The following is a 14,195-nucleotide window of genomic DNA, read 5'->3' on the forward strand; positions in this document are numbered from 1 at the left end:
CAAATACAATGAATGTCTTCATAGCGTTACATGTTGCATTGCTAAGTAAAGAATGTTATCTGCCCAAAGAGCATGTTCCTAGATGAAAATCTGCTTCTACAAATCAGTGGCATTGACGGGATCTATAAAACTGTATTGTCCTGGATTTAAAGTTAGAATCCAAACATTCATTTCTTTGTCCCAGACAAGTTCAGGATGCAGACCTGAAGGAATCATACATAGGAACGCACTGCCTCAGGCTTGATTTGGCTGCATGGTGCTGAATGCTGATATATTTCAGGTTCTTCAGGACAGCAGCAGAAGCCACAAAACATGCCACCTCCACAGATTAGAAACGCGCCTGAGATCCAGCCTAAATAGAGAGCGGCTCCCAATTCACGTTTCCGAGCAGCTTGGATCTCTGGATTATAAAAATCCTCAATGATATTGTTGGCAATACAGGAAACAGGAATCAGCACAAAAACCCCAGCTAGGAAAAAGCTTACTCCAGACGTGAATAAAATGTTTCTTTTGACTTGTTCATTATTGCCTGGACTTCGAATGCATTTCATGCCAGCAAAAGCAGTCAGACAAGCAATAATTGACAGTGCACAAGCCGTGCACATTAATCCTCTGGCAGCGTCCAACATAGGTGGAAGGGCCAGAACGGATCTGTAGAATTCGCACTGATAATTCTTGATGTGACTGACACATACCATCCACAAGCCTTCCCAAATAGTCTCAAAGACTATGATGTTGTTTCCTGTAAAGGCTGATACTTTCCACTGTGGCATCAGAGTGACAATAACTGTTCCAAACATGCCAATGATCCCAAGCAGCCAAGCCATCATTTGTACTGGACAAAAAGCCATCTCAGAAAATTGCACCCAGAAAAGCAACAGACAGAATATTCTTTCTAAAGAAGATCTTCATTCCTCTGAAAAGATGGCAATGTATTCATGATTTCCTCCTGGATCAGATGAATTTAAGATCGTCTCCATCTACACCAGTGAAGAGTTCAGATCACATCTGACTACTCGGAGGAAACTGCTATATATCTTTTCCATGAGTCTAGAAAAGCAAGACTTAATACCTGGGTAGCAAATCATATCCTTGGGAAGGGTGAGTCTAACTTATACCTGACGCTGATGCTTTTTTGAATTTCAATGTTTCTACAAGACTATAATTAAATGATTTGGTTCTAACTATAGTGCTGATAATTATTCTACAACTATAATGATTGCATCAGTGTCAAAATACAATGGGCAAAATGAACTTGGTTGTTCTGTCTGCTAAAATATATTGTCGAGTTGATGACAAAAATCAAAGGCTGGGTTTAGGAAATTTGACAATGTTTCAAGAAATAGTTGAATGTGACTTATTTATGTCAGGGGTTCCCAACCAGGGGTGTGAGATGATATTCCAGAGGGTGCGAAAACTTGGGTTTTCAAAATTATAGTGTATATGCATAATTTGTTGCCATTATTTCAAACTTTTGTAAGAGGTGCAAGAATATATCAGAAGCGTTATAAGGGTACAGGGTATAGAATAGGTCGGGAACCACTGATTTATGTAGACACATCAAGGGTCCCTGTTTTCATTCATTAGTTATGAAATTAGTAATGAATTTATAATTAGTAAAAAATAGTGTGCAGAATGTCTTTTTCAAGCTATGCCCTGATAATTCTCCAAATCAATGAATTACATTGCTTAAGCAGTTCTTTTAACACAGATAAGCAAAAACAAGATAAATAGATCCTGAAGTTAATGAACTGAAACACTGGTGAAGTCTTATGCATCCAAATGTCTATAAAGTCCTTGTAATGCTTTGACAACCTGAGATCATTTATTGGAAGTTAAAGCTCAGCGATTATGGAAATATTTGCAGTAAACTTGTTTTATTCTTTTAGCATTACAATATCATGGCAGCCTCTACCCACATCTTCTCCTTTTGTTTTTCAATCTATATAGGGAGTCAGATATACTTCCAGGCAACATATCACAAACAAAAAAGTATGGCTGAAGTGAAAGGTTCTTTCCCCCAAAGTCTTTTGCTTACCAGAAATTTGTAAGTCTGATTTGTTTGTTTGGAAATCAGGGTTACCAACTTCTCTGATTAAATATTGTTCCCTGACAATTAGTTTACCTTCATCAACATAAGAGTTATATTACTATTGATTTGCATATTTCATCAAATCTGAAAAGTAATTAAAGTGAGCCAGTACCAGTTAAGAATTCTAATTCTCAGGCTGTCAAAGTGTAAACTTGATTATTTAAAATTTTACTCATGTTGTATAGTTACAATAAACTCAAGCTGTACTGGTGTAGTCAGTGTAAGAAGTTACCTGTTATTCAGTTAGGCTTGATCCATCTAGATCAATCCTATTATACACTGACAACATCTGTGTGTCATCTGAAAAAGGTAGGTCTCCTATTAGTTGCTAAAACATGTTATCAACTACAGGTGAACTAAACCTACTACTTCCTTCAGTAAAACCAACAGTTCTATGATTGAATGGGCCATGGTCTTGCAGTTCCAAAAGCCCTAGGGAAAGCTGATTATTCTAGACCAGGGGTGTCAAACTGCCGGCCCATGGGCCGGATGCGTCACGACAAAACCGCTAATCTAGCTGGAGGTAAATGCCATCTATAAAACATTTTATACAAATTCTCTTTGTATGCAGTTGACATTGTCAATTTATAATTTCTCTCCCATAATTTTTGCCATTCTTCTAATTCTATATTATAACCAAAGTTCTCCGCCCATCTTGTCATTGACCCTTTAATTTGTTCATGTACCATCTCTAAAGTTAACAAAAAATTATACAACTTTTTAATTAGTTTCTCATCAGAAGTTAATAATATCTTATCAAACACATTTTGTTCTTTATAAAATTCAAACATTTTCATGTCTTTTTCATATCTATTTTGTATTTGTAAATGTACCCACCATGACATGTTGATACCCTGATGTTCCAATTCTTGCTTCGATTTTAATGTTCCAACAATATTTAAAATATCTTTGTATGTCCACGTTTTTTCAAAATCTAACAAATTTACGTTTGAAAAAGCTTCAATTGTTGATAACTACCCTGGAATTTTTACATATATTTTCATTTTGATTTTTTCTCATACAGTTATCAAAGCATTTCTAATACAATGATTTTGAAAATATCTATGAATTTTGTTTTTCCCATACCATAGAAACGCGTGCCATCCCAACTGTAAATCGTGTCCCTCCAAACATAACAACCTTTTATTCCTAAGCATTATCCATTCTTTCACCCATGTCAGTACAGATGCTTGATAATACAAAGTCCACTCAGGTAAACCAAAACCCCCATTTTCTTTGTATCATGCAAAGTTTTCTTTTTTATTCTAGCTTTTTTTCCCTGCCATATAAACTTCAGAACTAAGGAGTCCAACACTTTAAAGAAAAGTCCCCCAAGTTTTATCGGAATTGTCTGGAACAAGAATAAAATCTTAGGCAATACATTCATTTTAATTGTAGCTATCCTTCCTAGTAAAGACAGTTTTAAATTCTTCCATTTTTCCAGGTCTAACTTTATTTGTTTCAATAGTCTTATATAGTTGTCTTCTTTTAATGTTGAGCATTTAGCTGATAAATATATACCCAAGTATTTTACCTTTTTCACTATCTGTACCTCTACCACCTCTGATATTCGATTTTTTTGCTTATCCGTTACATTTTTCAATATTATTTTAGTTTTTTCTTTATTAATTTTTAATCCCGCTACTTCACCATATTGTTCCAATTTTTCCCACAATTTTGGAATCATCTTCAAGGGATCTTCCAAAATAAATACCAAATCATCAGCAAATGCCTGTAATTTATATATTTCACCTTTTAACTCCAAACCTCTAATTTCTATATCTTGTCTTATATTTCAATTTAAGACTTCCAAAGTGAAAATGAATAGCAGAGGGGATAGAGGACATCCTTGCCTTGTGCCTTTCCTTATTTCAAAGCTTTCAGTACAATCTCCGTTCACAATCACTTTGGCACTTTGTTTACTATATATTGTTTTTACCATATTTATAAAATTCTGACCCAAATCCATTACTTGTAATTGATAAATTAAAAACTGCCAAGAGAGATTATCAAATGCCTTTTGAGCATCTAAAAATACTAATGCCATTTGTTTCCCTGGATGTAATTCGTAATATTCCAGTATGTCTATTATCATTCTTAAGTTACTTTTAATTTGTCTCTTTGCTAAAAAAAACCATTCTGGATGTATAAATTCAACCAAATATCTTTTCAATCTCTCCGCCATTATTGAGGTAAAAATTTTATAATCCACATTAAGTAGTAAGATTGGTCTGTAATTCTTGATCTGAGTCAGATCTGAGTCGTCTTTTGGTATTAAAGAAATGTTTGCTTCAATCCACGTCGCTGGCATTTTAGCTTCTATTAAAAGTCCATTACAAACATCTTTCAACGGATTGCTTAATATCTCTTGCAAACTTTTGTATAATTCTGCTGGGAGTCCATCTGGACCAGGAGCTTTACCATTTTTTTGTCTTTTTATAGCCTCTGTTATTTCCATCATTGTAACTCCTTCATCTAATATATTTTTAAATGTCTCTGGAATCTTCGAAAGGTTACTGTTTTCTAAGTATTTTACAATTTTCTCTGTTGGAATCTCCCTCTTGTCATATAAGTCTTTATAAAATTCTTTAACTATCTTTTTAATTTCTTCATTTTTATATTCTAAATAACCTTCCCAGTCCAGCAGATTGTGTATCATTTTTTTTCTTTCTGTTTTTTAAGTTTATAAGCTAACCATCTTCCCGGTTTATTAGCATTTTCAAAAAAAATTTGCTTCACTCTTTTATCTGTTCTGCCACTTTTTCTGAATCTAACAAATTTAATTTGTGTTTTATCATTTCCATATCTCTTTTTAAAGTCTTTTTTTGAGGATTCTTTTGCAGTTCTAATTCTAATCTTCCAAATTCTTCTCTTAGTGATATATATTGCTGTTTTCTCTGTTTGTTTTTTCTTTGCCATATACGATATTGCTATACCTCTAAAATATGCTTTAGCAGTGTCCCATAAGTTTTGTGTCTTAGTATCTTCTTTTTTATTTTCTTTAAAGAAAAATTCCATCTCTTTTTTTGTTAGTTCTATAAATTCTTTTTCTTTTAATATAGAACAATTTAAAGTCCATCTTGATCTTTTTTGTATTTCTTTCCAGGTCATTTTCAAGGGGTTATGTTCTGCCCATATACCTATTTCTATTTCAATGTCCTGCACATTCATTCTCAAATCTGCAGTCATCCAAATCATATCAATTCTTGACCAAGATGTCTGGCTATTTGAGTAAAAAGTATATTGTAATTTTTGTGGGTTTATTTCCCTCCAGACATCTTGAATTCCAATTTCCTCCACCATATCAAAAAACGTCTTAGGTAGTTTTCCTCTACCATTTTTCTTTGTTTTGTTACTTTTATAGTCAATTTTTCCATCTGTTATTGCATTAAAGTCTCCTAGTAAACAAACATTTTGATATTCCATTTCTACTATTTTTCTATGTAAATTTTTAGAAAGTTTATCCTGATTGTTATTCGGTGCATATATTGCCACTAATAATATTTGTTTTTGATGCAGATAGATCTCCACCATTAATATTCTTCCTTCTTCATCTGAGTATACCATTTTCGAATTTATTGTCTCTTTAATATATAGAGCTACTCCTTTTTTTGTTGTGCCAATGCATAATAAAGTTTTCCAATTTTTGGATATTCCAACAGTTTATGATGTTGTGCTTTTATGTGTGTTTCTTGTAAACAAATTATATCCAAATTTAGTTTCCATAATTTCCTAAAAATCTTGTTTCTTTTAATTGGAGAATTCAGTCCATTTATATTTACTGAAAAAATTCCACTTTCTTTATCCATTTCCATTACTTATATTTTGGTCTGACCGATCTGGTAGATCTTTGTTCTTTAGCAGGTCTTTCATCTCTCCACTTTTGAAGATCTTCCTCTTCCTGTTCTTTTGTTGATGTGGTTGCTCCTTGGATCTGCTCTTCCTCTACTTGTTTCTGTTCCTTACTTTCCTCTTGGCCTCTTCTTCCTCCAAAATTGACCTATTCTTCTCTTCAAAATCTTCTGCTTTCCAAATTGAATCGAGTCTGTATCTTGTATTGTTCCAGTTTATTAAAATGCCTTCTGGTGTCAGCCATCTGAAATTTATACCCTTAGCTATAAGTTTCGTAGTCAGAAAATGGTACTGTCTTCATGAATCTCTAATTCTTTTAGGTATCTGTTTCAAGACCAACAATTTCTTTGTTTTTATATTGTATTGGTTCATCTCTTACTTTCTGCAATACTTCATCTCTTGTTGACTTCCTTGCAATACGTACATGTACTTCTCTTGGTAATTTATTTCTTCTTGCATAACTTGAATTGAAGCGAAAAACCCCATCTAACTCAAGATAAATTTCCGATCGGTCTGTTTTAAGAGCCTCCTCCAGGATATCAATAATCACCTCTTCTATATTTTCTGCTTTATCTTCAGGAATATTTTGGAATCTCAAATAATGTTCCGCATTTGCCATTTCCAAAATTTTAATTTCATTGTCCAACTTTTCATTTTCTTGTAGTAAAAATTCTATCTTTTTGTCATTTTCACCTGGTTTTTCTTCAATCTTATATATCTTCTGTTGATTTTGTAATATCATTTGATTTTGAGATTCAAGTTTCTCCTTTATAGCCATCATTTTTTCATTTAACTTCTCCAATGTTGCCTGCGTAATTCTATGATTCCCTTGTGTCTCCAAGCAATGTTTTTCCACAGTCTCTTGATTTTTCAAGATAAGATCCTGAATACATTTTAATGAAGTCTGTGTCTCACTTTGAACTGTGGTCTTTTCCCTTTGTAACATGGCCTCAATAGATCCCTGTGTTGTAGGGCTGGATTTGCCAACAGAGGGTGCAGAGGAGGTTTTTTTCGTAAGTCTGGTAATATTAGATGAAGTCATTTTGAGGTTTACAGTCTATAGCAAAAACAGTGTCTGTTTAGACTATTCCATTTCAATAAAAGTAGCTTTGAAACTCAGTCTCATAACAAAGCAGCCTTATCTTACTGCAGCTGTTCTTCCCAAGGTCACGTTTCTATCAACAAAGAATATTACAGAAATTCCATTTTTCTTTTTTTTCACCACTAGATGTCCTCCTTAGCTTATTTATCAATGTCCAAGTCCGATATTTTTAAACAGAAAATCTGATTCCACCCCAAATAATTACCCGCCGCTCATAAATCTTCTGGGGGTCTTTGCCATCCAGCTCTTATCATCAGGGATTCAACATTAATAATCTTCTGAGAGAAGGAAAGGAAACAGTCTGCTCACCCAGGTTCAACACGCTGTCGGAGTTTCTCTGATTTGTGATTTCTGCTTCCCACTGGGGGCATTTATGGCTGACGATAAAAAACAGCCTTTTATCTTCATTTTGCAGAGGTTCTTACAGTTCGTTCTGATCAGGTGCCCCCTGATCTGAGCTCCTGAAGGCCCCTCCTACTTCATTGCCTCTCCAAGGCAACTTTTGACCCTTTAAGGGTCGTTAGACGAAGAAAAAATCAAGCTGGAATGCCGAGCACTGACTTTTCCAACTTTCCTGGACGCTTCGAAACAGGAAGTCCCAGGATTACATTTTTAGGAACTAAACATTTAGAATCTAAAACAGCTAATTCAGAAAAACCAACAGGAAAGAACCTCACATTTTTCATCTGCTTCTGTCTTTTGGAAGGTAAAATTAGATAACAAAATAATCTATTTCTTATGTTAACATCTCTGCAATGAAATCAAAGGTAACAGGAAAGAAATGAGAAACATTTTTCTCAATGTAATATGTCTAATTTAGCTGATTCTAGAAAAAAATAGTATCTTTTGTACACTCTTGAAAACTATTTTGAATCTAAACAATTCTTAAGAATGAAATATTCTTAATTTGGACTTTACTTTTACTGTTTGGACTGTTGTGTGTTTTGAAAAATAGATTATTTAGAGTCTAGTTATGTTGCACTTCAGTCTTTAAATAATTAACCTAGTATATACATAACAATATATGATGTTTTCCCTGGTGAGCTTAACATCAATAACAACATTTATTAAAAAGGCTAAAATAATTTCTGGGGGTATTTTTTTTATTGAAAAGTTTTACAATACTTTTTTTAAAAAACATACTCCCTCCCTCCCCCCAACCCTCCCCTCCCCTACCCTCCCCCCTCCCTGACTTCCCAGAGCTGAATACAGGGTATAAACTTACAAACTTAAGCTAAAATATGCTAACAACAAAAATAAAATATTACCGTAAATTCTATCGCACTTTAACTCTCCACAAACATAACTATATTACTAACAAATAACTAATAACTAATAATACATCGTATAAAACCACTACTTATTCAAATGCTAAATGAAAGTTTTTAGTCCCATATTTATTCTGAATATATTCGATCCATCTTCTCCATTCCACAATATATCTCTGTTGTGATTGTTCGACTGGGGGTATTATCTGTATAGTAAAATTTTGGACAAGCAGTGATCATGTTACATATGTGCATAAGCGTAGTCAGTAGCACCTGACCTTCGCTCCTTCCGATGCAGTCTGAAGACCTACCTATTTGAGCAAGCCGGCCTGGGCTGATGGGGGATGTGCTGGGGTTTTTATTGGGGATTTTTATATTATTCTACTGTTTTTAGCTCGGGCTCTTATTTAATTCTTTTTTAATTTTTGTATTCTGTATTTTTTATGTGCCCTGTTCACCGCCCTGAGTCCTTCAGGAGAAGGGCGGTATACAAATATAATAAATGAAATGAAAAATGAATATGCCTTTTTAAAAATATCAAACATGCAAAGAAACAAAAATAATCCCAAAATATCTGTATTACATCCAGAAATGCCAACTTTGCAACCAATATTTCTCATCCATAACTATGGCACCCTAAGGATACCTGCATACATGCAAATGTTTCTCTGGGATCAGTAACGCAACAGGGATTGCTTTTTCCTTCCAGTAACATATACCTAAAACCAGTTTATTGCATTTGGCAATTGTACTAAAAAAATCTCATTCACTTAATTTGAAATCAAGTGAAAAATTGATTTAAATTATTTTATTAAAACAAATTAATGGCAATTCTTTTATAAAAAGTTGCCTCAAACCAAATGAGTTTGACATGCCTGCTCTAGATAGTTGAATGCTCCAAAATAAATTCTAGACCAGGCCTGTACATGCAGCCTACCAAGCACCCTTGGACAGAGCACAGACTTTTTTTTAAAAGTAATAAAATCACCACCACTGCCCTGAAAGTCATGTTGTCTAGTGCCTCCATGGCTTACCATGACCACAAGCTCCAACACTGTAGATGCTCCTCTAGTCACCAAATCATTTATTAGCCCACCAGCATTCCTTTGCAGACCACAAAGATTTTTAATTTATCAGTGTGGGCCTTTCCTTTCTACAAGATAATAATAATAATAATAATAATAATAATAAGAATAAGAATAAGAAGAAGAAGAAGAAGAAGAAGAAGAAGAAGAAGAAGAAGAAGAAGAAGAAGAAGAAGAAGAAGAAGAAGAAGAAGAAGAAGAAGAAGAAGAAGAAGTAGTTGGAAGGGACCTTGGAGGTCATCTAGTCCAACCCCCTGCTCAGGCAGGAAACCCTATACCATTTCAGACGAATGGCTGTCCAGTCTCTTCTTAAAAACTTCCAGTGTTGGAGCATTCACCACTTCTGGAGGCAGGTTGTTCCACTGGTTAGTTGTTCTAACTGTCAGGAAATTTCTCCTTAGTTCTAGGTTGCTTCTCTCCTTGACTAGTTTCCATCCGTTGCTTCTTGTCCTGCTTTCAGATGCTTTGGAGAACAGCTTGACTCCCTCTTCTTTGTGGCAGCCCCTGAGATATTGGAACACTGCTATCATGTCACCCCTCACCCTTCTCTTCATTAAACTACACATACCCAATTCCCTATATGTTTTAGCCTTCAGTCCACAATCATCTTTGTTGCTTTTCTTTGTACTCTTTCTAGAGTCTCGACATCTTTTTTACATCGTGGTGACCAAAACTGGATGCAATATTCCAGGTGTGGCCTTACCAAGGCATTGTAAAGTGGTATTAGTACTTCACGCGATCTTGATTCTATCCCTCTGTTAATGCAGCCTAGCACTGTGTTGGCTTTTTTGGCAGCTGCAGCACACTGCTGGCTCATATTTAAGTGATTGTCCACTAGGACTCCAAGATTCCTTTCAGAGTTACTACTATCAAGCAAGGTACCACCTATACTATACCTGTGCATTTGATTTTTCCTGCCTAAATGCAGAACCTTACTTTTTTCACAATTGAATTTCATTTTGTTAGATAGTGCCCAGTGTTTGAGTCTGTCCAGATCCTCCTGTATCTTAAGCCTATCTTCTGGAGTATTGGCTATTCCTGCCAGCTTGGTGTCGTCTGCAAATTTGATGAGTTCCCCATCTATCCCCTCATCCAAATCATTGATGAAGATGTTGAAGAGCTGCACAGACCACTTCTAGATTTTCCTCTTGCCTTTCCGAGTTAACTCCTTGGTCTGTCATTGAGCAAGAATTGACTTTGTAGGGAAGCATATTATTATTTGATATATATTAACATATGTTCTACCTTTATTTACCAATTATATAATATTTGTATGCAATCCACATGGTGAGGTTTGGGGAAAGTTACAATAGAAAAAATATATTTTTAAAATCATAAGATTAAAACATCACCTGACCCGGACCGCCTCCACTGCCCGCATTGCACAGCCCAGCCATATAGAGTGGGCTCTGCTGTTCCCACAGCACCAGCCGCACTGGCTCCGGCCCCAGGGAGGGGAGCCCGCCGCCAACACCCTTCGAACCTGTGACTGCAGCAGCACGCCCCCCCACCTCCTGCGCCCGCCAAGATGAGAGTTCCGACACCTTTTTTTTTTAAAAAAAAGCATTGGCTTTAGCCCAATATATAGGAGCCTCTGAGTTGTGGAAGGCTGGGATACTCTGCTGCGCCAAATGAAGTGAAAGTTTGCAAAGGAAGTTTACTCTTTTTTATCCCCAGTTCACATCTCCAATGTTCAAAATGCCATCATTTAACAACACTAATAGAAAAAGACCACAGATAATCCTCGACTTACGACCACAACGGAGCTCTAAATTTCTGTTGCCAAGCAAGACAATTGTTAAGTGAGCTTTTGTCCCATTGTATGACCTTCCTTGTCACAGTTGTTAAGTGAAACACTGCAGCTGTTAAGTTAGTAACATGCTTAGTAACACGGTTCCTGAGTGACTTTGCTCAGTGGTGGGAACAATCAGTTCTCTGTGTGGATGCCGCTTCCGGAAGTCCATTCTGGGCCTGGGCAACAAAAGACTAGCTACCGGTTCTGCCGAAGTAGTGCGAACCAGCTGAATCCCACCACTGACTTTGGTTGTCAGAAGGTTGCAAAAGATGATCACGTGACCCTGGGACACTGCAACCGTCATAAATAGGAGTCAGTTGCCAAGCATCTGAATTTTGATCATATGAGCATGGGGATGATGCAAAGGTTGTAAGTGTGAAAAATAATCATGTCACTTTTTTCAGTGCTGCTGTAACTTCAAATCATCACTAAATGAACTATTGTGAGGACTACTCTATTCCAAATGACCAGTTGTGCAATTTCCCTCAGATCTAATAATCATCTTGATGTAAACTGCATTTGCATTATTTGAAAGTACATTCTAAATCCAATATTTAACAGTAAAATACATACCCCGGTTAATGCAATTGGATTGCATAGCTTCTTCCTATTATTGATTTTAAGAGCATTTTGTGTGTTCTTCACTAACTATAAGCTGTGTGACTATGCAAAGTTTCAATCTGCAACACAATAAATAATACCGAATAGGCAACTTGTCCCCCACCCTAGTTCTATTGCTGTAATCACTTTCCTGCCATATTTCAGCTCAAGCAATCTATGAAAGGAACCTCATTCTTTTTTCTAGAAGAAAAATGCATGTATATACCTCTGTGATTGACATTATTAGCCTTTTAAAATCTGTAAGTACTCAGCAGCTATTTTAACACATTATAATATGAATGGTTGCATTTCCTTTAGGCCTGTCAAATATAAAAGTTTAAGTGCTCTCTATATGCAACCCACCCTGATAGAAAATATATAACGTAAAATAAATCCTACTAGCTACTCAGAGACATTTTTCTCCTCAAAATCCACCTATTGGTCAGTCACATGAGATACTTTCCATGGTTACTATATATTTCACATTTTGATTACAAACTAGATTTACCCAAAGAGCCATTGGAAAAATCACAGAAAGCTTGTTATCTGATGCAGTGTGCAATATTTTTAATAACAACATTCTTTAACTGCAGAATGCAATAGAATGCACATCAAATTAATATCAGATTACAATTTACATGATAACAAAAATAAATTTTAATTACTTGAAAAGCATTACGTTTACACAAAATATTAATGGTTTTGGGCAAAACTAAGGAAACATTTTGACAGAAAATGAATATCAACTATTTCAAACATATAGTTTCATTCTTTCTGACAACTGAAGAACATTTTATTAAAAAAGACTACTTATGCAAATAATCATTTATAGATTTAAACTGTACATTTTCAGTCTTTTCCCACCACCTTCATAATATATCATATGATATATTTTAGACATAACATTTTGAATATGAAAAACCTCAGCAAGGCTTAAATGTTTACCAGTGACAACAATGTTCTTCCCACCCCTCTGAAGATCTGTATGTGTCACAGAGTATAAATATGGGAATGCTTCTTAATAGAGATTAATTACAAAAGGACAAATTGAAAACAAGATCCGGCTTCAAGCTCCATTCCTACACTGAAATATCTAAAGACATTTTTTTGTCTTTTGTTTTAGAGTTCATAGATGATAAAGTGGCATTCCAGTATGCAGAGTACATTACATAACCAAAGCTTCTTCTCACCTTATTAGATTTCATGTTGGATGTAAAAGTTTCTTCCTCTTGGATCAAGACAACTAAACATACTGACTTTTAGAATATGCACTCCCAGCTCTTCTTTGAATATTGTGGCTGCGGTGGGTGGTCGGTTGTGAGGGCAATGAGTATCGGTAGCGTCGGGTTTTTTCATCGCAACGGCAGAAACAACATAAAATTGCTCCTCCAGCCACAAGACAGAAAGCTGAAGCCCAGCCTATGTAAAGAGCTTCTCCAAGTTCTCGCTTCTGAGCTACTGTGACAAGGGGATTGTAGAAGTCTCGGATAATGTTATGGGCAACAAAGCACACTGGGATGAGCACCACGATGCCAGTCAGGATGAAGGAGATGCCGCCTGCCAGCAGAATATAGCCTTTGATGCGGTCATCATTTCCTGTGCACTGGGTACACTTCATGCCAAGAACGGCCACGGCAAAAGCGAGGAATGCCAGCGCTGAGGCCGCACACATCAAGCCTCTTGAAGCCTGCAGGTCTGGCGAGAGAGCCAGGAGGGAGTCATAGACCTTGCACTGCATCCTGATGTTTGCTTGCCTTATGCAATTCATCCAGAGGCCTTCCCAAATTGTCTCAAAGACCACCACATTGTTTTCAATGAAAGCCGTCACTCGCCACTGGGGCATGCCAGTGATGGCAAAGGTCCCGACAGTGCCAATGCCTCCAAGGATCAGTCCTACAAACTGTAATGCAATAGTTGCTGCCATTTCCATATCCCAAGTCAGTGGAATGTTGTTCCAGAGACACCGTATTTTAGATGAATCTTCTTTTACTTTACTGAGTCAGATCTTGCGTTGAAAAAATAACTTGTCAAAACATCTCGTGCTCAGGTACAAAAACTCTGTTAACTCAAACCCATTTCAGTCTGATCCGCACTGATTAGGAGCTGGCTGTCCCTTTGCTGTTTTGAGCATACCACTGCCCTTATTGATCAGAAAGGATAAACTTATCTGTCAGGTTTTACAACTTTCAAAGCAAGTGAAAGGTTACAAATAACAAGGCTTGCGAAGTGCACAAAAATCCTCTTAGGGCACACCTAACCCTTTGAGGAAAATATTTTTTCCCTTAAACTTTCTTCTCTTTTTATCATGAGATCATGCTATAAAATTAGAGTGTGTTAATATAACAATTCATTTTAAAAAAAAATCTCTCCAATTAGAAACCAAAAATATTATTGGAATGTT

The 14,195-nt window shown here is 35.9% G+C and overlaps 1 protein-coding gene across 1 annotated transcript; it reads right to left on the reverse strand.

Annotated features, from left to right (window-relative positions):
* Positions 1–212: 212 nt before the first annotated feature.
* CLDN8 (claudin 8) lies at positions 213–13,718 on the reverse strand (the record flags this gene model as incomplete). Its single annotated transcript, XM_081326354.1, has 4 exons — positions 213–851; positions 6,369–6,662; positions 6,753–6,963; positions 13,048–13,718. 4 exons carry the CDS (start codon positions 13,716–13,718, stop codon positions 213–215), a joined length of 1,815 nt encoding a protein of 604 aa, XP_081182480.1.
* Positions 13,719–14,195: the final 477 nt, after the last annotated feature.

Source organism: Vipera berus (genome assembly GCF_964194415.1).
Source record: "Vipera berus genome assembly, chromosome: 4".
NCBI classification, from domain to species: Eukaryota; Metazoa; Chordata; class Lepidosauria; order Squamata; family Viperidae; genus Vipera; species Vipera berus.